General features: G+C 55.8%; 1 protein-coding gene across 1 annotated transcript in view; it reads right to left on the bottom strand.

The window, feature by feature from the left end:
- LOC119105514 (homeobox protein caupolican-like) overlaps window positions 1–23837 on the bottom strand; it is a 30314-nt gene extending 6477 nt beyond the window's left edge. The window contains exons 1-3 of the mRNA XM_037228978.1: window positions 23752–23837; window positions 17570–17827; window positions 9603–9665 (exon numbers count right to left, since the gene is read on the bottom strand). Of these exons, the coding sequence (XP_037084873.1) occupies window positions 9603–9665; window positions 17570–17827; window positions 23752–23802 (372 nt within the window). The 5' untranslated portion in view covers window positions 23803–23837. The remainder of the gene's footprint in view (window positions 1–9602; window positions 9666–17569; window positions 17828–23751) is intronic.
- Between the last annotated feature and the right edge of the window lie 1373 nt (window positions 23838–25210).

Raw genomic sequence — 25210 nt, 5'->3', positions numbered from 1 at the left:
AAGTGAGCTAATGAAAACGCGATTCAGACGTTGATTCCCTGAGAATAACACTGCACAGCCCTACAACGTTCCTCTCGTGACTGCAGGCGGGACGACGAGGCTGAATTGGCTGCAGTTGACGAGATACATTTGTATGCTAATCAGTAATTAGCGTCTTGCAATTGCGTCTGCCGCAAAACAGTTAAATGTCTTTTAGCAGTCAGCTTCATCATCGTGTGCATCACACACCATGTTGTGCATTGCCTGCTGCCGTGTCAGGCTGATTGCTTATGAAACTCTATTGGGTGGGCTTTTCTTTTTTCTCAATTGACATGAATGAAGCCTGTTTGAGCGTAATTCGGCAAACGTTCACCACCCGGCCCGTCCAGTCACCCAGTCCAGCCCTCTGGCTGAAGCCCGGTGGGGTGTAGATCAGCACACACCTGCTGCCCACCCTTTCCAGCCACCCAGTGGCAGCTCTCTGACTGAATCCCGGTGGGTTGTGGACCAGCATGCGCCTGCTGCCCACCCCTCTCAGCCACCCAGTCCAGCCCTCTGACTGAAGCCCGTGGGGTGTAGATTCAGCGCACGCCTGCTGCCCACCCCTCCCAGCCACCCCAGTCCTGCCCTCTGACTGAAGCCCGGTGGGGTGTGTAAGTCAGCGCACGCCTGCTGCCCACCCTCTCAGACCGTTCGTCACCGCCGGCTTATCTGGCCGACGGAGGTCCCGCTGCTTGGTTTATGCACGCGCCAGCCGGGGCCGACATATCGCGCGAGATCAGGCTCAATTATGGGCCGTAAATCCGAGCTCTACCGGCTGGCGCAGCTCTGGTGTGCGTCATGTCCGAATCCGGCCAGGAATCCGGCCCGGGACACTGGACGGCGGAGAGTCCGGAGTCCGGACGGGGGAGGTTCGGGCAGGCGGGATGCCCGGGCTGGGCAGGGTTGTCCGGCGAGTCCCAGCCGGGCCAGAACGGGAATCCGACCCAAGCAGTGGCGGACAGTCAGAAGTCCGCACGATTAAGGTCATGCAGGCGGGAGCCCGGCGGGTCCGGGGCAAGGCAAGAATCCGACCTAGCCGGGCCCGGTCCAGTGAGGATGGGACCAGACCGGATTTCAGCCCGCCGGAAATGGATTCGGGGTGCGTTAGAAGTTGGCATCCGAGGAGAAGCAGCCGGGGCCCGTTTGTTCCAAATGCAGTACTCAGGAATGCATTCGAATGCTCACAACTCACTTTAGAATGTCGATGATCCATGTTATGAGCCTAGTTTCTGCCGCACTGCTGCATACCATTCTTATCCCGACACCTTTCAGACCTTAGATGCTGCTCACGTCTTGCAGATCCGCCCGACTTGCGCTCCCCCTCTGGCGTGAAGCCGCGTGAGACGCCGTGACCCAAGTTTCCCCAACCGGAGGCGACGCCGGTGGCCGTGACCCTCCCGAGCTGTCCCGAGCGCGGGTCCTGGCGATCTGAGTCGCCTCTAATGAAGCGGGGCCATCCCTGCACGGCGATCCATCGCGGGAGCTAATACACCGTGCCGGCCGGCGACGAGCTGGCGTTAATCAGACGGGAGGAACTGTGACGGCCGGCCCGGCCGCCAACCCCGGGCGGGAGGCCGGGAGGCCGGGAGGCAGCGGCGCTCCCGTCGCCTCAGCTGGGTGCTGTCACTCGGCTGGTGGCTCGGCAGGCCTCCCGCGCTGACCGGCGCTGGCTGGCCGCCGCCCGGCTGACCACGCTGGCTGACAGCTGTTGGCTGGTTGGCCTGGCCCGCTAGCGAGCTCGCCGCTGAGTCGGCCGTTGCTGGTTGGCTAGCGGCTGGGTTGGCCGTCGGTTAGCTGGTCACCCGCTGCCGGAACTCTAGCTGGGTAGAGGTTTTCTGGCTTGCTCACTGCGCTAAAAGACTTCCGGCTGGCTGCCGCCGCTGGCCGACAGCTGAGTGCTTCATCACTGCTGCCTAGTCGCTGGTCGGCGGACCACTATTTGGGGGCCTCTGCCGGATATCGGTCGGACATTTCATCCACAGCATGTCTAACCGCCCAGCCTCTTCAAGCGGTGTACTTTCTGGAGGAGCACAGTCCGCATGGAGGCGGGAGATCAAGCATGACCATCTTCATGCCGCAGAAGGCAAACGACGCAATCACCCGGCTGTGCTTAATAACGGACAAACATCATCCGCCCCACAGTTGCCGCCGGTCAACTGCCGCTTCCCGACGTCCATCCACGACCGATCTCCTCCAGGATCTAGCTCATCTCAACCACTTTTAGGCCCAGCACGCTTTTCCTTCGCGCGGGCCCTCATTGCGTCTATAAATAAGCCCCACGCTTTGTCATTCAGACAGTTACAGATGGCCGCTCGAGACGATAAGCGTCCGTGCACCTCGGCCACGGCCGGTACATGAACTCATATCGGTTGCAGGACGAAGTGACGCCCTCGTGCGCTGTGCCCCGGAAGCCGTTCGGCGATTCTGTCAATCAGCTGTGCCCCGGCCGTGAACCGAGTTCCATAGACGGGGGTGGTGGCGGAGTCGAACATCCATCACTGTCGCGGGGACTGATAGTCCACTTCGCTGTAAGAGCGCACGGGGTCCATTAGAAAGGAGTGGATCTTTGTGGTAAACTATGCGTCGACGTCGATACAGTCGTCCGTCCTGTTTTGCAAGTTGGCAGTCAGTGCGGAGGACATGTGGCAGAAATTTGAAAGGAAATTCATGCGGATAGTTGCAAAAAAGCCAAGTCGCGAAATGGAGCCCCATCGGCAATGGGAAGAGAAAGGACACGTATGAGATCTCCACGAAGTCTGCTTAAAAAAGAAGTCACTGGCCCTCGACTTATCATTTCGACCAGGAGGGATGGCGTTGTGCCGAAGAGATCCCAGCGTTCAGAGCCGGACCAGGTCGTAACGGTGGCAAGGTTGAACCCGCATTGAATGGCCCGGTTCCTTCCCACCGCGCTCTCGTCAATCATGCTCATCCTCGGCACACAAGAAGTCGACAGTTATATCATTCCCGTGGACATAAGTTGGATTTTATTAGTTCTATTAGGCTGACGGTTGGCGCCTGGCTGGCGGGGGCGACCGGCGAAAAAGCGATCCGTCCAGTCCACTCAGGGGCGGGGTAAAAACTGGCTGGAGCGGACGGACGACGCTGGACACGGCCGGACCGGGGTCGGCTGAAGAGGCGGCGGCGCTGAGAGGGCGCCCGGCCGGCCGCTGAGCCGACGCCTGCTGACGACCGCCCGGCGCCGGCCGGCGGATCTCAGACATGTGTGGTGCCAGTTGCGTGGAAGTCAGGACGCTGGCGAGGTTCTCGTCTAGAAGGGCAGCTGGCAGTGTACTTGACGTCGTAGATATGGAGTTAGCTTATCGCATTTGGTTCAGCGAGCCACTGTAAACCGCTAAACAAGAGAACAGGACGGATGCGCGGGATCTACTGTCACGTCTCGGGGATTTTATCTGCCTTTAGCATCTTCGCTCTTCACAGAAAACTTAACTCCGGGCATTCTCCCTCACAGTTCAGCATTCGAGCCAGCATGTTTCGCAGGGCCGTCTGCAGTCAACGAGGCTTAAACAAAATGGCAGCACATTATTGCTTTTGTATCTCGCATTACCTGCGACCATTTGCAAGTAATGCCATCAATAAATCGCTTCAGGAATCGCCGCAAAGGAAGCGTCCTGTCCGGAAACGCCGTGCATAAGGCGACCGCAAGCATGCCGTTTGCATTTCAACCACCAGCAGGCCGTCGCGGCGCTGAGAATTTCGCTCACCACTAAGCCTCCTCAAGCACCTCTCAACATTATCAGCACGCGCTCCACCAGCCCATGACATTTATTCGCCCGTCAACTGCACCACGAGCGCGTCAATGACGGTCATCGCCATCAAGACGCGCCATCGCAGATCGACCGTCGCTCCGTCGGCGGCGACGCAGCGTCGGCATCGGCGCTCGATGACCGGCCGTGCCGACCCTGCCGCCGACTGATGCGTCCCTGCGTGACGACCGGCGCCGCATGTCTGCCAGCATGCAGCGTCGGTCGCGCCGCCTCCCCATGTGCCAAACAACTTTATGTAATAAATGTAATACTAATTTGTCGGGGCTGCGCCAAACACTTCACGTGCGGTGATCACACTGCAATAAAACCGGCCGTAAAGAGCGGACGGTGTAGTTTTGAGGTAATTAGGAGCCGTTAAGCGTGCTGGCACGTTAGCAGCGGCCGGCACGACCGCTGCCAGCACGGTCGGTGGCCGGCGAGCTGGCAATGTCGGCAGCCGTCTGGCAGGCAATCGAGCTCTGGATGGAGCGCCGCTGGCCGTTTCATGAGCTGCTGCTGTGTTCAATTAGCAGTTGTCTTGTTTTGGAAATGTCAACTTGTTCGCTGCTGTTTTCCGGACTTCTTGGGTTTCGGTTATTTGCGAGATGAGTGCATCTGTTCCCTGCTTATTAGATTAGCATCAGTTGGCTGTTTTCTTCATCATTCAGCCGATTGGGCACCAGGCCGTCTGCCGGTCGCTCCGCCTTTGCAATCCTGCAATCCATGACGCGCTCATCACGGGTCCCTCCTTCCTCAGTCCGAGCCCCCTCAGTCTGCCGCTCAGTCCCATCATCCAGCCTTTAGCCCCCATTGCCCAAACGCCAGCTTTCAGTCCCCAGTCTCCCAGTCCCCAGTCTCCCAGTCCTCAGTCCCTAGTCCCTAGTCCCCAGTCCCCAGTCCCCAGTCCCCATCCCTGCAGTCCCTGCAGTTCTCCATCTCCGCCCTCGGGCCGGCTTCATGTCCGGCGATCATTGGCGTGCCGCACCACAATTACGTCCCATTTGGCCGACATAGCTCAACAGCCATTGCGGACGGACGGAACAAAACGCCGGCCGGCCCGGCCGCCATAGCTGTTTGCCCTGGGGCTGACCGTGCAGCGAGCGGAGCGGGGCAGTCGGGCGCAACGGGGCAGGGCTTCACAGCTGACGACCAGGAGGGAGGGGCAGTGGGGAAGGGGCGGGGGGGGGGGAACAGGACAGCGCAGAGCTTGGAAATCAGTGGGTATCTGTGGTTGTCCATGGTGCGGCGGAGGGGTAAGATGGGAGGAGGTTGCTTGTGAGGCATGGAGACCTGGACGGTGTGGAAGCAGATGTGAGGGGGATGGGGACGAGGGAGCATGGCGCGAGCCGGACGAAAAATGCAGCATGACATGCGGGGCAGTGACCACGCAAACTTTCCTCAAAAAGGCACAATTTTAGCTTTTCTTGACTGAGACAGGTTTACTCCAACGCATTGGCCAGCCAGATACTCGCATCTCTTTCCATTTGGGACATGGATGGTGACAGGAACTCCTCGAGAAATACCAGTGGAAAAGTTTGGCATAAGGGGAGAGTGAGGTGGGCTATGGTGAGCACGCCTGGTCTCTTGTATATATATATATATATATATATATATATATATATATATATATATATATATATATTGTGTGTGTGTAAATTAACCAGGCTTTCAGTTATTTGCGAACCTTCTTAACAGGTCTCCATTGCTTAAAGTAAACCAGCGTTACCCAGCTCAGGCTAGGGCGGGTCCGTCACAAAATCTTCACCTCCGAGCTAACGCATGTCCGACACCCTCCAGCTGTTGTGGCAGACGCCGCGACCGAGAGTTGCGTGGCGCAGAAGCCGTAATGCAATGTCTGCCACGCCGCGGCCGACAAATTGGATACACAGCGGCCGGCGGGGCTTCTCGGCGGCGTTCGGTAACCAAACCCTACGTCACGCACTGCTGCAGCGGCGGCCAACACAGACAAGCTCTGGTCGGGGGCGTGCCCGATCGGCCTGCCCTGGTCGGCTGCAGGGCTCAAGGCGATGCCGTAAACACCGCACGATCGGCTGGAGTTGATGGATGGACCCTGTAATACCTTCTTCAAAGTTCCGCTGCTGGTGGCTTAGAGCGCAGTGATTGCAACGTTAGATGCATTGGTCGGCATAACCGGAATGTTTGACGTGCTCGGCCCGCACCGTCCGCCGTCGTTTGGCTGTCATTGTTTCCAGCGGTGGTCAATGGAAATGGCTCTCTTGACGTGCCACGCTTCCAGGGCGGCCTGGCTTCGAATGACAGCTAGAAAATAATAGTTGAGTGGTGCGCACTCAGCTTAAAGCATGAACACAGCGTACCTCCCGAGCGATTGAAGGTAAGATAGGTTAGAGTAGCAAAGCTGCCCGAACGAAAGAAGCTTCGTTCGAACGAATATTTCATGAAAAAGTAGTACAATTTTTGCCTTCAGTTGGGGCTTATTGGATTCTTCATACGCGTACGATACGACGCTTGCTACTTGTTCTGCGCTCATTTTGCAAAAGGAGACAACATTTGATATTTTTCACATTGACATATTTCGAAACAGTATGGCGTGCCCCTGCTCCAGCGTTCGCCCGGCTTCCTTGTGGCGACAGCCCCATCGGCACCTGCCGGAAGCGCCCAGCAGCTCCGCGGCCGTCCATAATCAACTTATTAACCGAGAGGCGCCGGCGCAGATTACGCCGGTCTGCGCGAGCGCCGCCGCCGCCGCCGGCCGGCGCCTCTGAGTGGATTACGAAGCGGCGACGGCGGCCGCTCGGGCGCCGCCATCCACAAAAACGCCGCCCGCCGCGGCCCTTCCGGCGGGCCGGCCGGCCGTCACCGCCCCGTGTGAATCGATGCTGGCGCCGCCGAAGGCATGGCCGACTCCTCACGGGCAGGTGAAGATGAATGGCAGCAAATCAGGCGGACGGGCCGGTCGGCGGCGGGGTCGACTCCGGGCGAGTGGAACAGACGGCGCCCGCTGGACGACAGGCTAGGGCTTAGCGGTGTTGTGTCGCGTGCCGGCCGCTCAGAGGCGAGTAATTAACTGGTTAAATGGGCACGTAACGGCCCGGAGTCATGGCGGTTGTCATAGGCCTTTCAAGGATAAATGCAGGAATGTCGCGTTATCAGACGGCAGGTATCTGACTCCACACCTTCATGGAAGCGTCAGTAAGCTCTTCAAGGCGAACTCAAGAGAACAAGCTAGTATCCAACCAGTAAACGCACAGTCACATGCACTGTATCACGCGACACAGGTCCAGTCTCTCCCATCACTAAACCGTATGACAATGGTCACTGACTGACGCTGGGCGGCTGTCCACAGCATCTTCCCAAAGGTAGTAAAAAACGAGCTTCCTCCTCTCTAAGCCTGGTTATCGGTTCATTGGCGTATAATTTGCAACAGAACCCCACAGATTCGATGTCGGCTCCACCCCTGATATTGCTCGCGCGGGGTCGGCGCCGACGCCCCGTCTGCCGCCGATAATGCGGCACAGATGCGGCTGCCACCCGGGGTCGTAAGTTCACCTGAGCGTCGTCGCTCGACGTCGAACACTTGCCGAGCATGCCCACGCGCGCCGGTGCCGGCGTCGGCGCCGGCGCCGGTTCATTAGCGCCTCGGCGTCGGCCAGTCGCGGCCGACGCGTCGGGAATTAATTAACGTCAACGGGCCCGCGCGGCCCGGCAGATGTCGGAGAGGGTGAGAGGGGTTTCTCGGCAGATGTCGGAGAGGGTGAGAGGGGACTCTCACCCTCTCCGAGAGGTGTGGGGAGAGGGGTGGGGGGGAAGTTAGAGAGGAAGGGAGATAGGATAGAGACAAAGAGAGAGAGAGAGAAAGAGAGAGCGGGAGAGAGGGGAGGAGAAAAGGGGAGAGAGAAGGAGAGAAAGGAGAGTGGATGATGGAGGCTTCCTGGCTCTCTCTCTCCCCCTCGATTCCCTCTCTCTCTCTCTCTCTCTCTCTCTCTCTCTCTCTCTCTCTCTCTCTCTCTCTCTCTCTCTCTCTCTCTCTCTCTCTCTCTCTCTCTGCACGATAGGGATGGAAGGAGGAACAGAGAAATGGAGCAACGAAGAGAAAGGGAGAAAGAGAGAACAGATGGAGATCGGGAAAGTGGGAGACATAAGAAAGAGAGCAATAAGAGAGTGGAAAGATAAGGTGAAGACAGAGACGAAAAGGGTTTATTGGATAGTTGATGTTAAAAGCAGCAAGAAAGAGACGGATGGAAATGATCGAATAGTTTGAGAGCCGTTCTCAAACAAGAAAGAAGCAAGCAACTGGAAAAAAGAAGTGAATAACCAGTCTACCTCATGCACTTATCAGAATTAATAGGATAATAATTGGAACCTTAAAGGACGTCACATTCACAGGGCGACACCATTCTGATCCACAAGTAGAGAACGAAAACACTGCCTGTTTGTCAAATGCAGCCTTTTCACAAACATGCAACGTCCCTGAACGGGGCCCGATCAAAGCCGAGATAAGCTAAAATAAGCAAAAACTACAGCATCACTAACTAGCTTTGGAAACGGCGCACTGCGAGCCACGGTGGACGGGGTGGGTGGGACCTAAAGCAGGGCCACAAGGCCCGTGCCTGCTGACTTACAGCCGCAGACGACAGCGGTGGCCAGGTCCGTGCCTGACTTACGTCGTTTTGCTGCAGCCTCAGTAGCAGCACATGCTGTTCTCGGACACGTGGGTAATGCCCGCCAATTTGTCTCTAGCATTAACTGAAACAGCCAGCAAGAAACAACACCCAAAGCTGACAAAGACCGTGTGGCTGGGCCCCAGCCCCAGCCCCAGCTCCCCCGCCCCCCCCCCCCTCTCCCCTTTGCGCCGGGTCAGATTCCCCGCTCAGTCAGCCCCGTTGCTTCAGCATTTGCCTGGCGCCCCAGCCAGGTTCGTGCCACGGCCTCATTTGCAATGTAAATTTGTCATTGTTGCAATGGCCGTGGCTTGGGCTTGGCTTGATGACGTACTAAATTAGATTTACTGCGCTCGCGCGGTGGCGGCGCGCCGCTATGGCGGCCAGCACCACCCTCCCTGGACTCCCGTGGGTCGTGCACCCTCCCCCACACGCCTGCACAGCGGGAGAAGCCGTCATGTGCTCGTGCCACGAGAGCGGGGAGCACGGAATGGGCGGAGGCGCTGCAGTGGTGCACAGTGGTCTAATATACGCCAATAAACGCTTGATGTGCAATCGGCGGAATTAGCCGAGATGGCCAGGGGCCGGTTTAGAGCGTCGCTCATGCAGTCGTGCGGGCGTCGGCACACGGCCAGGTCAGGCGGCTCGAGGAAGAGCGGCGCTCGACCGCTTCAAGCACCCGTATCGAACTGAGCCGCTGTGAATAATTCACAGGCTTCGTGCACTCCGCAAAAGTGTGCTAATTGTGCTGCCGTAAAACCATTAGTGAATAAGTGATTGCAATTAGTGTCGCCCAGGAAGGCAGCCAGCTTCTGCCGCTGCAGGTCAGTGCTCGTAATTATCGTGGTCCACCTCACAGACGCTGTCCCCGCACGGGGTCCAATCCGCCCCAAACATACCACCACACTGTCCTAAAATGGCCCCCGGGGTTGAGTCGTTGTGTCTGTTATGTGGCCGGAACTCCGTGTTGAGCCGTGTTGACGATTTGTCGGTGCACTTGGCTATGTCGCAATTGCGAGGTACGTGGTGAAAAACACGTTAAACCGAGGCCCTCGTCCGCATAGCGCACGCTCATTGAGGGCGTTCCAGCGGCACCACCGTACCGCGCACGTGCCGTCCTGGCGTGCTCACCCGTACAGCGAGGGGTCGTAGGGGCTGTAGCCGTAGCCGGCCGTGCCCCCAGGCCGCCATAGACGCCCATGTCTGCTCCGCTCGACTCCTTCAGGCCGTACGGCGTGCCCTGCGGGACAGAGCGACGGCACGCGTCACGGATGGGGCAGAGAAGTGGCGCACGTCAAGGGTGGAGCTGAGAGGTGGCGCACGTCACCGTTTTAGGAGGAAAGTGGCGCACGTCACAAAAAGAAGCGAAGAAGGGGCTCATGTCACAGATGGACCGGATAAGTCGCGGATGTCACGGATGAAACCAGAAGCGATGGCGCGGGCGGAATCGACAAGTGGCGCATGTCACAGAGAAGAGCAGTGGCCTCACGTAATAGAAAGAGCGGATGTGGCGCTCGTTACGGGTGGACCACAGACGTGCCACACTTCATGGGTGGACGACAGGCGTGGCGCACGTCATGGGTGGACCATAGACGTGGCACACGTTACGGATGGGCCACACACGTGGCACACGTCATGGGTGGACGACAGACGTGGCGCACATCATGGGTGGACCACAGACGTGGCACATGTCACGGATGGACGACAGACGTGGCGCACGTCATGGGTGGACCACAGACGTGGCGCACGTCATGGGTGGACCATAGTGGCACACGTTACGGATGGACGACAGACGTGGCGCACGTCACGGGTGGACGACAGACGTGGCGCACGTCGCGGGTGGACCACAGACGTGGCGCACGTCATGGGTGGACCATAGTGGCACACGTTACGGATGGACGACAGACGTGGCGCACGTCACGGGTGGACGACAGACGTGGCGCACGTCACGGGTGGACGACAGACATGACGCATGTCACGGATGGACGACAGGCGTGGCGCACGTCACGGGCAGAGCGGAAACGTGACACACGGCATGTTGGTGGAGGGGAAGGGGGAGGGCAGAGAAGTTATTATGCAACACAAATGGCGCACGTCTCCTAGCGGAGAAGTGGCGCACTCCTGGGATGGAACGGGCCTGTGGCTCATGATGTGGTTGCCACAGATCGGTCGCCCATGTACGGGATTGAGCACATGTTGTTGCACGCATCAGACTGGAGACAGAGTTGCGCACATCAGGGGGGGGGGACAGAGAAAGGGGGGACGTCAGAACTGGAGCTCATATAAGCACACATCAGGGGCAGGTGGATGTGGCATAATGCGAGAGGGAGCAGAGACGCGGCACGCGTCGCTGCAGTAACGCCTCTTCACGCTTCACCATAATTCCCTTAACCCTCGCCCCGATTCGCCCCTTTCCATAACGTGAGCTGTTAGGAGGAGGGGTCGATGCGACCGGCCTCCCGTGCCGCTTCCAAACTAAGAACAACAGAGCCTCACGGAAAAAAGATCAGTGGACTGGTCTCAACGAGGTCGTTCGATTGGTAATACATCGTACGTCTTTAAGTCAACAACTGATCCTATATTGCAAAGACAAAACGTCATTTTTTCGAAAACCACACTTTTCAGATTGCTATGCTCATACTTACGCCTCAGAGCCACGCAGCGACATGCCACTTCCACATGCGTTTTCCTCGCTGAATTCTGTGCACATTGCGATGCATTTTTATGTGCCTTGACATGTGGGGCAGTATTAGTGTGACAGTGTCGGCCCGCCTCGCGCGGTCGGCGGACCTGTCGGCTGCCGGCCGGCGCCCGCGCCCGTGCGGCATTCCTAAAAACAGTCACTGCTCAAAAACAGGAAACGCTGAAGGCACGGCGCCTGTGTCAAAATACGCGCAATAAATGTCACATAATAAAATCTTTTAGTGCGTTTCTGAGTGACACCCTCGGAAAAAGTAAACGGGGGTCACACTGACCATCTGTCAAAACGAGCGCTAACCTCGCTTAGCGAGATTTAATGTTTTTTTCCGGGGCCAAAGAGTTGGGACTACGAAAAACTGCAAGAACAGCTTGTTTCGATCATCTGAAGATACTCGTTGCTTACAAATGGCACACAGTGAGGTAACTCAGCAAATTCGAATTCAGTCATCGACAACTGTACTTTTAATCTTCGCCACATATGAGCTGAATTGGCGGTGTCAGCGAAATGTAAAACATTGCGTCAAAATAAATACATAAAATAGGTCAACATGTTTTTGGTGCTGGGAATCACACCGGGCCGCGGAGTACAACTTTATCTAATCGGAGTGGGGCCGCAGGCTGAACGTGTCCTGACGCCAGATAGTCATAGTTTGTGTAGGCTCACAGCGGCTAGGCGCGGCACAGCTCAGTCCGTCGCGTTTTTGGCGGGATAGCCTTTGATTGACCTTTGCAATCACTACTGTGCCGCCATCCATACTCCAGTACAACAATGTGGGCTATGAATTTGCGCGTGGCCATCGTGCAGCCATTACATCGCTTGCCTAATTCACGAAATAGGAACATTCTTATTCATGGCTTAGAACCATTGCGATGTGTCCGAAAACGGCCGTTTCCATTGGCATAGGTCTTGGTGACATCTTAAGTTGAAGTCGAGAACGCCATCCGACCAGTAGGTAATGCGTTCATTGTCAGTCGTCCTTGTGCAGCTTTAGTTAAAGTCGAGAACGTCATCCGATCAGTAGATAATGCGCTCATTGTCAGCCGCCCTAGTGCAGTTTTAGTTGAAGTCGAGATCCGCATCCGACCAGTAGATAATGCGCTTGTCAGTCGCCCCAGTGCAGTCTTAGTTGAAGCCGAGAACGTCATCCGACCAGTAGATAATGCGTTCATTGTCAGTCGCCCTAGTGCAGTCTTCGTTGAAGCCGAGAACGTCATCCGACCAGTAGATAATGCGTTCATTGTCAGTCGCCCCAGTGCAGTCTTAGTTGAAGCCGAGAACGCCACCCGACCAGTAGATAATGCGCTCATTGTCAGTCGCCCCAGTGCAGTCTAAGTTGAGGCCGAGAACGCCATCCCACCAGTAGGTAATGCGCTCATTGTCAGTCGTCCCAGTGCAGCCTTAGTTGAAGCAGAGATCGGCACCCGAGTGCGGTCCAGACTGTGGCTGATATAGGCTGATGTGGGCTGAGTGAGTGGGCTGGGCTGTGGTCCAGTGGGCGACCGAGGTCAGTCGCCAGCCTGGTGAGGTGAGCTGATCACCTGCACAAGTGTCGACCACGTGACTGCAAGCACCCGCTACCGTGACAGTGCCAGCAACAGCCCCTGCTCACCAGACGGCTACCGGGGGGCGCTGTTCAGTTGCGACACCTCCCTTAAATGTCATATCGACCGCCATCTTATCCGTGCAGATGTTATCCAGGATTGACGTATGCTACCTTATCATTAGTATAACTGCTACCGGTCGACCGCTGGAAGCAATAACATTTAGGGGCGTACCTGTCGCCAACACGTGAATGGCGCCAACAATGGCACTTTATCTACTGGGATCGGCGCTGAAGTGGCCGACAAGCAAATAGCTTAGATCTTGAATTGAAGCATGTGCGATAGTCGACCAGGATGATCAGGTTCTACAGGACCACACCCGAATCGGCGCGGACTACTCGTGAACGCGTTCCATTTGCCTGAGGTAGTTATAACGATAAACCCACGTTGGGATAAAATTCAATCGTTTTAGTAGACAAATTTTGTACAGCCTGCACATAACGCTCAGTGTAGGAGGGCATAACGCAAATTATTGGCTAAGGGTGGGCATAGCCACATTCCAACCATAAAGCACGTTGTTCAGACAGCATTCATTTATCACGAATTTTTTATTCCGCCTCACTCGAAACACTAACGGCTAAATAATGCTTATAGACACAAGCCATTATGCAGGACATTTCCATAAGAAACCTCCGATATACGATAAGCCCGGGCTTAAAAGCATCGGTTTTAGCGGTGCGCGTTTTGTGCAATGGACAGCTGTCATCGTTAAACAGAGTGGACAGATGCACATACCCACTGCTATCTCACGGAAGAAACGGCCATTCATTGCCTATCAGGTTCGTACATGGGAAAGCGTCAGATGCGTCAACGCAGTCCACTCTTGTCAAAAGGAGAACGAAGTAACACGCGCATCCAATATCATGTGTTATGAATCATCTTCCCCTGCGATCAGCGGGGAGTCGGGGAGCGTCAGCAGGCGTCAAGTCGCGGCGCGGCAGCCAAGGCGGTGGGCCGTTAAACCATCTCCCTGCGCCACCGCGGACAGGGCCCGCTGCAAGTAATTTACAGCCTGGCTTCAACCGTAAATAGCATTCACCTGGCTTTTCGCGCCCGTCTGCCCTACAGGTCACGTCGACGGGGCCGGGTCACGGTGGGCACGTTCGGAGGGGGCCGTGTTGACGCAGCGCGGCGCCGGCGGCAGTCCTGGCGCAACAGAGACAAATGGCCGACGTTGCGCGATTCTTCACCGTCGAGCGTGGTTAGGCACGCCGCGTTTTGACAAATGATTCATGGAATGGCGGTCGGCTCGTGACATTTTGTGACTGGAGTCGGCGGGGTGCGCAGGCAGATGGATAGCTCCCCGTTCTCCGTCACAATGGCGCAGTGACTTAATGCTGTCGTTACAGCGCCATTTGGGGCCCAAGCCGGAATCCGATCGTAAATATTAATAAGTAATCTTCGTTGTCTTTAACCACTCTCACTGCTTCAGTTAAACGGCCCTTATTTTAGTCGGACAGATTGACAGGGAGTTTTATGCACTGTGTCCCAGCTGGCTAAACGGAATCACTTATCTGCAATAAAAGCGGCTCTGTTGGAGAGAATTGTTTGTGTTTCAAGTTACGGCCGGGGAAGGGCCATAATTCATTCCGCCTCCGAGCGAGGGGCGGACAGCGGAGGGGGAGGGGAGGGGGCACCCGGCCACGAGCCGGGGAGATTTGCTTCCGCCAGCTTCGGCGGACTCGCCAGCCGCCGGCTGCCGCTGGCGGCTGGGGGTGTGGAGTCGGGGTCGACGGCGGTGCGCGCGTCCCGGTGACGCCACCGTGTGGGCGGCTGCGGCGTGTTGACCGGATCGGCGACGACGCTCAGTGCGCGGGCCGTCTTCGTCGTACTTGTTGGGGATCAGTGAGGGCTGAGAAGTCGAATTCTTGGACCTTCTAGGGACTGGCCGTGTCTAGCACGGCAAAGGCAGCCGAGAATTGGGTTCGATTTTTAAGCATTTTGGGGACTGGCGATGCCAGCTAAAAACTGGCACATTTCACAGGACAAGCATTTTTTCGGAAATAGGACTTACCCAAGGGGCGACCGATGGGCACGTGGTGGCCAAACGGTGAGCGCCTTAGGCTTACATGCGGCGGCGGGGGGGGGGGGGGGGTAGAAGGACACACAACAGAGCAGATATGCCCTGCTGTGTGCCGGGTCTGAACCCTGGCTGTGCCATGACACTTGAGCGCTGATACGGCCTCTACAGTCGCTGCTGTTTCATAAAATGGTGATAGACGACGTGCGTCGTGTGCCTTTGAAGATGCGTGTCCTGGGAGAGTGACGTGGGGTGACCAATGACCGAAGCATACAACTCTCCCCACTAGGACAGCCCTCGCTCATCGCAGCCCAGCTCATTTTTCCCAGACAGCTGGCACGGGGCTGCCGAGCGACCATGCTGCCGTACAAATGGGACACACTCCAGAATAATCCGCGATATGGAAGGACGGAGCATGCTCCAGGATAGTTCATATTCCCGTTCACGCGGGTTTGCCCTAAGGCAGGCAAGCTCCCACACAGTGGGAGACGATGCGGGGAGCCAATGCTCTCGGACCACTGAGACACGATCCCAGGATTCCCCAGTCCCGGATCGGCAGAGCGCGCCGCCACCACATCCAGTGTTCCCGATCAAACGAACTCGCCACGTGACGGACACGCGGCGACATAACTGGACCACGCGGACGTGACAGGCCACGTCTCCGGACAGGTGGGGCGCGCCCCTCGGGACGGTAAGGAGGTGTGCACTGTCCGACGGGTGCCACCGCTAATGGAAAAGCCCTGTTGTGCGCGGCGCCAAGGAAGCGCACTGACAGCTCATCCATTCGGCCCGGCAATTATTATCAGATCCGGTACCGACGGATCCTTCCAGTGAGCCCCTCGGGACCCCTGGACACCAGAACACACAGCAGGGACTGCATCAGTATAGAAACGACCATGTCATGGCCTTCCTACCTAGTCCTGCGCCTCGACCGATCTACCGTGCTGCGAAGTCTAATTAATCGAGTTCGAACTGGAAGTTATCAGGGTTCCAGCGGAAGTGAATGTTTATTTACACTTTCACCCAGGAAGAATGTCCTCGGCCTCAGTATTTCCTCATTTCAAGATCAAGTTGAAACGTGTGTCACGTCTACATGGTCGTAAATTTTGACACTGACGTCGAATGCTCTAATCTTGCAATGAGTTGTTCTTGGTGTATATCTTAATAGCTCGTTTATTTGTTCAGTGTGCGGTTTCTTGAACCCATGACTATAATGCCTGTTAATGCCTAATAATGCTTATTGATGAATACCACCGGCTGGCAGCCAGGGACCAATAAACAACAAGCATCTGATAATAAACACCCCCGGACCTATCCGTTGCGCGATCCCATCATTGCAGGGTTCCACCCCGGCTGGGCGTGTCCAGCTAAAGGTCTACTCCACCCTGTCCCCCCCCCCCCCCAGAACCGGGCCCGGGACCATTCTGACTGACAGGAACTTAATCCTGCTCCCCGCGACTCCCGCCCACGCCGCCGCCGCCGCCGCCGCCGCCGCCGCGACTGACGGGAGGCGCCAGCCCCGCGCTCAGGCGGCGGCGGCGACGGCGGCGGCGGCGGCGGCGGCGGCGGCGGCAGCACCCCTGACGGACGAGCGGCGGCGGGCAGACGGGCGTCTGCCGCCGCCGCCGCCGCCGCCGCCGCCGCTGTCCGGGCAGTAGCCGCGACTGGTCCCGCCCGAACAGCCGGGGGCACTCCCGGAGGGGGGCTGGCGGGGCTCTTCTGGGGGGGGGGGGGTAAGCGGGGGACCCACCCGGAAGGGGGAGTGGTCGAGGAGGAGGCCGAAGAGAGAGAGCGTGGAGAGGATACAGAGTGAATGAGGAAGGCAAGGAAAGAAAAGGAAGAAAAGGATGAAGACTGAGGGACGGACCCGGAGCACACGGACAGAGGAAGGCGGATACGAAGGGAGAGAAGATAAGGAGGTCGGAAGACTGATAGGAATGGATAGATAGACGTGGTACAAAGCCAAATGGACTGCAGAATGGGCTAGGCTTCACCGGAGAATGGTGAAGTGCAGCAAGGCAGAGATTTGAAATCGAAAGGGGCAAATAGTACGGAACAACATGGTGTCGAGAGAGCATTTGTCGAGAGAGCATTACGCCCATACTTTATCAGTCATTTTCTGGAGAAAACGCCTAATGGGCTGGTCTTCCAAGGTTTTGCTGACGGTGGGTGCCGAAACAATTTATCTGTAAAAACGTCTCTGGCAAAACATGCACCGAACTGCGACGCCTTCAGGGTGAGCAGGCCCATTAGTGGGGTGGCATCTCAGTTCACGTAATGGGTGGGGTCCTGGCCAGTGATGGCGGGTTGCTACTTTGTCAACAGTGTACGGCCGTTCTACTTTTCGATAATCACAACGCAGGAGAGCAAACCTCCTTTTTGGCATGCATTCCCTGCCTTCAGACTTCTGAACTGAAGGCAGGCAGTTTCACTTCACTTCACTTCACTACTTCTGGTGTAGAAGAGGCGAAGACTGTGGTAAGTCCATTCTGGGACATCAAAGGGAGGGGAGAAATCCCAAACTCGTAAGGTGAGGAGCCCTTGATGGAGCAGTTGCTCAAGAAGACGCCGAAAAGACATCACTCAGCGGACAACATGTCACAAAGGTGGTAATGCATACAGGAATTATGGATGGACCCCAGACACAGCACTAACGAGACGCTGAAGTAGGCAAACCGGACAGAGCGGTACCCATTAAGGTGCTGAGAAGCAACGCTGGACGGAGCTGGACACAGTACTAACGAGGTGCTGAAGTAGGCAAACCGGACAGAGCGGTACTCCCGAGGTGCTGAGACAGGCACACCGGACAGAGCGGCACTCACGAAGGTGCTGAAGTAGGAGGAGTCGACGCCGATGCTGGGGTAGGGGTTCTGCTCGCCGCTGGGGTAGCTGGTGCTGTAGTGCAGCGTCGAGCCGGTGCTGAGGCGCGGGTAGGAGTTGAGCGCGGCCAGCCGGCTCGGGTCGTACTGGCACGAGCAGACGGCCTGGCCGGTCACGGGGTCGGTGCCCACCACCCGGCCCGTCTCGCAGCACGACGTGCCGGCCGTGCTCGGCGTGCTCGGCTGGCCCGGCATCAGCAGCTGGCGGAGGAGGACACGCTCCGGTCAGTATGGCTCACGGGTGAGCACAGGGCAGCTTGGAGCACAGGGTTCAGGCTAACTTGGGGCACATGGTTTAGGTTAGGTTGGGGAACATGGTTCATGTAAGCTTGGGGCACATGGTTTAGGTTACCTTGTGACACATGATTCGGGTTAACTTGGGGCACATGGTTCATATAAGTTTGGGGCGCATGGCTCGTGTTAGCTTGGGACGCAGGGTTCAAGTTAACGTGGGGCACATGATTTAGGTTAGCTTTGAGCACATGATTCATGTTAGGTTGGGGCACATGATTCAGGTTAACTTGGGGCACATGGTTCATGTTAGCTTGGGGTACATGGCTCAGGTAAGCTTGGGGCACATGGCTCAGGTTAACTTAGGGCACAGGTTTCAGGCTAGCTTGTGGCACCGGATTCAGGTTAAACTGGGGCACATGATTCAGGTTAACCTGGGGCACATGGTTCAGGCTAGCTTGGGGCACATGGCTCACGTGAGCACGAGTAACGTGATGCCACGCAGGTCAGAGGAGATCTCAGAAATCAGCTGGGGCCACAGGTGGCAGTTGAGGTCCCAGGAATCAGGTCACCAGAGGTCGCAGTGCTCAGGTCAGCAGATGTTGTCCAGAAGTCACTGTAGCTTTCCAAAATGGATCTAAGAAGGTGTTCAGGAGGTAAACATAACTGTATGCTACCAAGATCCTTGCTCTCTGGTCGCCGAGGCACGTGCAGTTCGTTGGCGGCCAATCTATCGCCGTTTGATCCCAAACGCCGACCTTTGACCTGCCCGGTCTATTTGCCAAGCCCGAGGCGCCTAGATGCTGGGTTGACCGCCGCCCTGTTCGATGCTGATTGGCCGATCTTGAGGAAGGTTAGGGGCAGCAGGCAGTGAGCCCCAAGCTGGGGGGGGGGGGGGGGGGGGCGATGGCATGAAAAATGTTGGCACGTCTGCTTCCCAAGCGGCCGAATGTTTCAACACTGGGTCCCTAGAGGTCACAAAGGTCATCTGATGTTAAATAGGTCAACTAAGGCTGAGGTCACGCAAGGCCGCGGTGCCAGATAAAGTGACAAAGATCAGCTGAGGAGGTCACACGAGTAAGCTTAGAGCATGTAGGTTGGTAGGGCTCGTGTGGGTCAACTGAGGTCATAGTGATGCACTGGGACAACTGGTCTACTGTGTTGATGCGTTTCAGTCCGGCTGATGTCACGCTGGTCGTGTAAACTAACGGCGCACTGAGCATCCTAAACGAGGGCAAGACGGGTCATCTGGTCGGGTCAGATCGAGGTCACGCCAAAGACATCTGGTCGTCACCAGACGCCGGAGTGCGCCGTGGAAGGTTGGGGGAACCACGCAGGGTAAAAGGCAAAGACGCGCGCAAAATGCCCGAACAAGCCCGCCAAATGTCACACCGGTACACCACTGGGATAGCTTCGCCCCATGCAGCTAAACGAGTAAGCCATCCGAGTCGAAGGAATGCACCACAGAGTTACTGCCCTGGCCACTGAATACACAAATGCCTATTACCTGTGCTGCACACGGTATTAATCGATGCACGACGGACGAGCAGCTGCAAATGAACATTATGCAATGCGCAGATTGCATTACAACTGGCAACTGCCACCCACTTCGTCACTGTACCCGAAGACTGATTTGGCATGCAGTACAGACATTTATTGGCTCGCACTACGTTGATAAAGGGACACTGCGCAAATGGAGGGTTGCCGTATTGTACTTCTACGAAGCAGGTGCGTTAAGCACTTACCAAAATGAACTTGCATTGCCATGAGCTCAACGTCATCATACTGACCACCCAGCTTTAGATGGCGATGAGGATGCAAACGGAAGCCAGGCAAGGATGCGGCGATAGGCGTGCGTGGCTCGGAGGGTGGAAAGCTCTTTACAGCTGTGAACAACGTCTCCACCTAAGCTACGCTTGAGCTGGCGACGGGCCAGCGCCGGACGTCGTCCAGCGAGGGGCGCACGTCGGGTGGGAGAGCGCTGGTCAAAGCGGCTCCCGCCCGTCCCTCGCGCCGCCCGCCTGACGGTGGTCCGCTGGTCGAGCGGTGGCCAGCGGCTCCCGCCCGCCCCTCGCGCCGCCCGCCTGGCGGTGGTCCGGTGGTCGAGCGGTGACCAGCGGCTCCCGCCCGCCCCTCGCGCCGCCCGCCTGGCGGTGGTCCGCTGGGAGGCGGGCTTCCTGCTGCGCTCCGGTCCGGGCCTCTGTTCCAAGCGTGCCTACGCACCGCATCTCCGCCCCCCCCCCCCCGCCGTTGTTCGCCCGTTGTCCGGCCAGCCCGGTGTTGTCCCCGCGGACACGGTGCGCAGCTCGCCCGTCCACCCAGGATGAGGCCAAAGCGCTCGCATCGCATCTGACGCGGAATGTTGTGACAACGTGCAGCCCGGCTTCCGCAAGCAGATACGGTGCGGTTCCCCGGAACGCCACTGCAGCGGTCACGGCTGGCGGATTGCAGGGCGATGCAAACGCTGCCGGGCGGGTTTCCTGTGTCGTTTTGATTGCAAGGACGAGGTAAATAATGAATGCAATTCCTAATGAAAAACGAAGTTGTAAGCTGAAGTAGGCGCGTGATAAGGCGCGGCTATGCTGCAGCCGATCGGTGCCATGTTTTCGAGCACAACATGACGTTTTGTCGGAGCTTGACCCGATATCCGCCGCCTACGCCTATGACTGCGGTCGTGAATGGTCCGTTGCCTTGCTGGATGGGAAGCACGCGAGCGGATGGGGTGTGGGGCACCGTAGGCGAACTGTCAGGACCAGCCGTTCCTATCTTTGCGATGTCCGGTCACCTTAACGTGATGCGTGAAGTCAACGTGTGACGACAGCGGCTGGGCAGGTATTGCAATGCTTTGGAAAGTTTATTATAATTTTTTCTGATCGCGGCCACAGCTCATATTTTTAAGCAGCGCCTATACGAGCCAGGTTGTGAGTCGGACACAGTTGTAACGTGTCGTGTCAGCGGTTTGTGATCGCACAACAATGTGCCACATGTTCTAGTTTGTAAAATAGCCAGCCACATGTTTGAACAACGATTGTAAAAACGTGGATGCTAATATTCATGTATACTTGATATCCTGTCAGCCATGTGAGGTCTCGCTGAAATGTGAAAAGCATGGCATGCATCCCAAAGCAAGTAAAAGTTTCATCATCAATATTGATCGTTCTTCCAGCGCTTTGGAGCCAGAAACGATGCCTGGACACGATCAAAAGCATAACACAGTCTGACATTTACAGCTTGTCCATTACAACATCTGTATCACCGACGTCTTTGGCGATATGGCCACAGCCCTGAGGCACGTTCAGCTTCGTAACTTAGCCTCAGTTCAACATTGGGCCCGGCAAAAGCTCTGACTCACGATCTCAGTCTGGTACCAAACTTTTCACCCACGTGGTGGGAAACGATGCGAAGTTGACAATTTCCAGGGGCATTCGAGCTCGAAGTAATCGCTTGATCAAGGCATGTAACAATTTGCGCCATTTCTACACTAGATCACCTACTCACGCGATGCTTAGAATGTCTATAAATAAAGTAGCGACACCGGCATCAGCTGGCAGGGTTGTGCTGGCCTTTGCTTTGCATCCATGAGGTCAAAGTCTCCCAGTGACACCAACGGCATCGGACAACTTGTATCATGTTATTTGAATGCATCGTTAAAGTAATTGTATCTTCTCGACTTCAATTGATGCGTTCTTATTCCAAAGGACTCTTGAATAACAGTCCCAAAGTAACATATTTTCTCAAAACATGATCGAAAAGATAATTCGTGATGTGAATGCCTTCCATATTACCTAATGCGCCACAATTGCCATCGTAATTGATGGGAAGATAATACACGCTTTAGTGATCGTTCGCAGCTTTGTTTTGATGCTTCAGTTTCCACAATTATCTTTGTTCCCTGTGGCAGTTCAAGAGCTCACGTTTTCCTTTCACATTGGTGGGTAAAACCGGGGGTAGAACCGGTTATCTGCAGCATGCTGATAGTTTCGGGTTCCTAACACACGCCTCCCCTACAATTTCCCTCGTTGCGATGGGCCTGGTGTGTGACCGTAAATCATAACCTCTCAATAAGGGTCAACTCATCCATGGTCATCGATGCCATCAGCTAATTTGTTGATACATTCTGATGCCCGTGATGCCCATGAGACATACTCTGTTTATGAATGCAGGTACATATTGGATAGCGCTCAGAGTCCCAACTCGCTTTGCCAGTGGTGGCTGAGGGTGTGGGTGGTGCTCCGTCCTGTTGTTTGTCCTCATCTGGGTGAGCTTTGATACCATTCTCAGATCATGACATTCGCCATCCTGCATTGCCCTTTGCTGAGGTGATTACGAAAAATATAAATGCTTGTTTTCATACCTGACAATATTTTTATGTTTTGCATAGTCCGTTCGTTGGGTTTGTGTGTCATTGGGTTTCTACGACGCACTCAGCTGCTGAGGCTATAAGGCGTCGCCTGCCTCTCATCCTGGCAGGAAGGGCGGGCATCGCGGGGAGCCGAACCCCGTACCTCTGGTTTCCCAGACGCGCAGTGGTTAACGCAGACGCGCTAACCGTACACTACCGGCACCCCTACGTTCTTTGGGTTCAGAGCTGAAACTGGAGTGTAGTGTTATTCGCATTTCCCAGTAAGTAGTCTATTTGGGCTGGTATGTACGGATCTGGGTTCTACACTTGGCAACTATGCTTGCCTGGCTGCCTGTGGAACTCGCACATGTTGGCTGGTTTGTGCACATCGCTAGCGCCAGTTTGCATTCACGTGTGCGACTAGCGCCAGTTTGCATTCACGTGTGCGACTAGCGCCAGTTTGCATTCACGTGTGCGACTAGCGCCAGTCTGCATTCGCGTGTGCGACTAACACCAGTGCGACTAACACCAATTTGTATTCATGTGTACGACCTATGGTTTGTGAATCAGTGGAGCCTGGGAATTTCTCTAGAGCTAGAGGAGACATCTCCGCTGCCTGTTGCCAACCACTGTGTTCTGGGGATCAGTGGTTGGCACCGGAAGTTCTCTCAGACGGTATTCGCGCCGAGCCGTGAGGCGCTGCCTCACGTGCTGGTGCTGGTGCCGGTGCTGCTGTGATAGTCAGATCCGGAACGTGAGGCGCCGTTGACAAATAGCAACGCCTTAGCTCGTCGATGCTGGTTAATTAACTGTACTACTGTACAAATAATTGCTGGGTCTGAGAACGGCGAACGCATTTAACAATCGCACAGACAGTGGCTTGAACCTGGATTTTGCGGTGTTCTCACATTATCAGTGTTTTGTTTGTTACAGCTATTGTGTTCGAAGAGCGGAACGCTGTATCCCAAACTGAAATGTTGTTCATTTGCAGCAACCCAATTTTGCGCGTCACGCCATACCCAGAAATGAATTTTGAGTGCCTTCCTCCATTTTGTCTAGAAATATTGAAAGGGAAACGCGCTAATCCTTTGCAGGGATTGACGCCGCACGGTATTTCCCGGAGGCGTTGCAACCATGAGGAGCCACTTCATTAATCCTATGACGGCGGCTCAGCCGAGAAGCCCGATCCGCTAGCGAGTACACACGCTTGAAACTCGAATGATTTGCAGCCAATCACGGAAGCGCCTGTGGTCACACTGCGGTACGAGCGAAGGAAACCGTGCTAGCTGGCCGATCTGGTCCGGTCTGGCCGATGCTTTTTCAGCCGGTTGACCGGGTGGGCCGGCACTTCCGTCGGCTCGATTCGTCTAAGTTTCAATGTTTGTGTGATGCGGCAATCCTCGAAAAGTAATGAAGCACTCTATTTGCAGGGAGGGGATGCTAATACGGATTATAAGCCGATATTGTCAGCATAAGCGGCGAACACGATGAGCCTCTTAGCCAGGCACGAGTGCCGCGTGAAGCCCGCCGCACGCGTGTCGAGCCGGCTCACCTGCGAAGCAGCCGTCACGTAGGGGTAACCGAACTGGGTGTAGGCCGACATGGCGCCGATGGCGTGCCGCCTCAGGTCAGAGTAAGTCAGGCCGCCGTGGCCGGGTCACGTGACGAGGCCGCGGGTCGGCCGCGGCGGTGCGGCGCCGGTCGTTCGGTCACACAGCACGCGCCCCTCTCTCGCTCCGCGCAGCACGGCAACTGGCCGCCGCCGGCCGCCGGCGCGCCGAGCGTCATCAGTGGGCGGAGCCTCACCAGCCGCCGACCAATCAGCGAGCGCGCCGGCCCCGGCTCCGCCCACAGCCATTGTGGCCGACGGGAGAATTAGCCACGGTATTTGCTGACTGGCTTGCTGGCCACACCTCGACTTGGCGAAGAAAAATAGCAAGGAATCTGAAGCGGAATTTTACAGACGTTAGTTTAGTGGTGAACAAGAGAAATATGGGCTTGGGGGCGATTTATCCTGTTTTCCAACCAGGAATCATGTAGGACGTAATGACACAAATTGTGAGAATGCTGTTAACCACTGGGAAAATTAGCGTAGATGGATCGGGGTGAAGCTTTGAAGTGAGCACACACGTGCACATTACAGCCTACGTAATTGTTATCACCCCGTGTAGATACCAGACTAGGGCGAGAACCGAAGTTGCACTTATGCCACATTAATTAAACCGTGATTCATGTTTAGCATAGTTCAGCTAAGCCTCCGGGGCTGAGAATATATGGCAAAGCTTGTCCATAATTGCGCCATATAGCGCATCCACCCACTTGTGCACATCTTATGGACGTAGATTGTGCTAGCAGTTTGCATTTCTAAAAGTCAATTCAACATTAAATATCGCTCATCAGGAGCATCACTATTCACCTTGCTTACCACGTCACATAAAAAGAACACACGACATATGCAAGCTTAGTTCAAAAAGGAAAGCTGAAACAAAATTTTCGCGCATGGTAATTACGTATCGTTGTGCCAGCGGCGCTTATAAGAATACGACTGCGCATAGAGCGTCACTGCCGTGTGACAATGGGGAAGGATGAGAGGGGAATTGATCTCCTTTCTTGCTGTTCCAATCCGTGGAAAACTGAACCTTCTAGACAGGTTCAACCAACCATCGCGGTGAAGTAGCCTATCCGACTTCGCAAAGTAAAATCAAATGTGGCAGAAGTCACATTTAAAAAACATTCAGGTGCTTCCCTTTTTAAGTCAACGTACTGTTGAATTCTACATTGGGTTGATGCATAATAATTCTTGGAAGTTGGACGAAAGGATGTAGCTTCTAAGAGTTCGCAACAGCTGTATTAGTTGCTCAGCGACGCACCATTGCTGCCATCTTCTAACGCAACAGCAAACCTTATTATACAGCGACGCATTATTGCTGCGATCTTCTAACGCTGACAGCAAACCTTATTATACAGCGACGCACCATTGCTGCGATCTTCTAACGCTGACAGCAAACCTT

This window comes from Pollicipes pollicipes, unplaced genomic scaffold, assembly GCF_011947565.3.
Source record: "Pollicipes pollicipes isolate AB1234 unplaced genomic scaffold, Ppol_2.1 Scaffold_6138;HRSCAF=7277_pilon_pilon_pilon, whole genome shotgun sequence".
NCBI lineage: Eukaryota > Metazoa > Arthropoda > Thecostraca > Pollicipedomorpha > Pollicipedidae > Pollicipes > Pollicipes pollicipes.
This window is presented reverse-complemented; position numbering and strand designations above follow the sequence as displayed.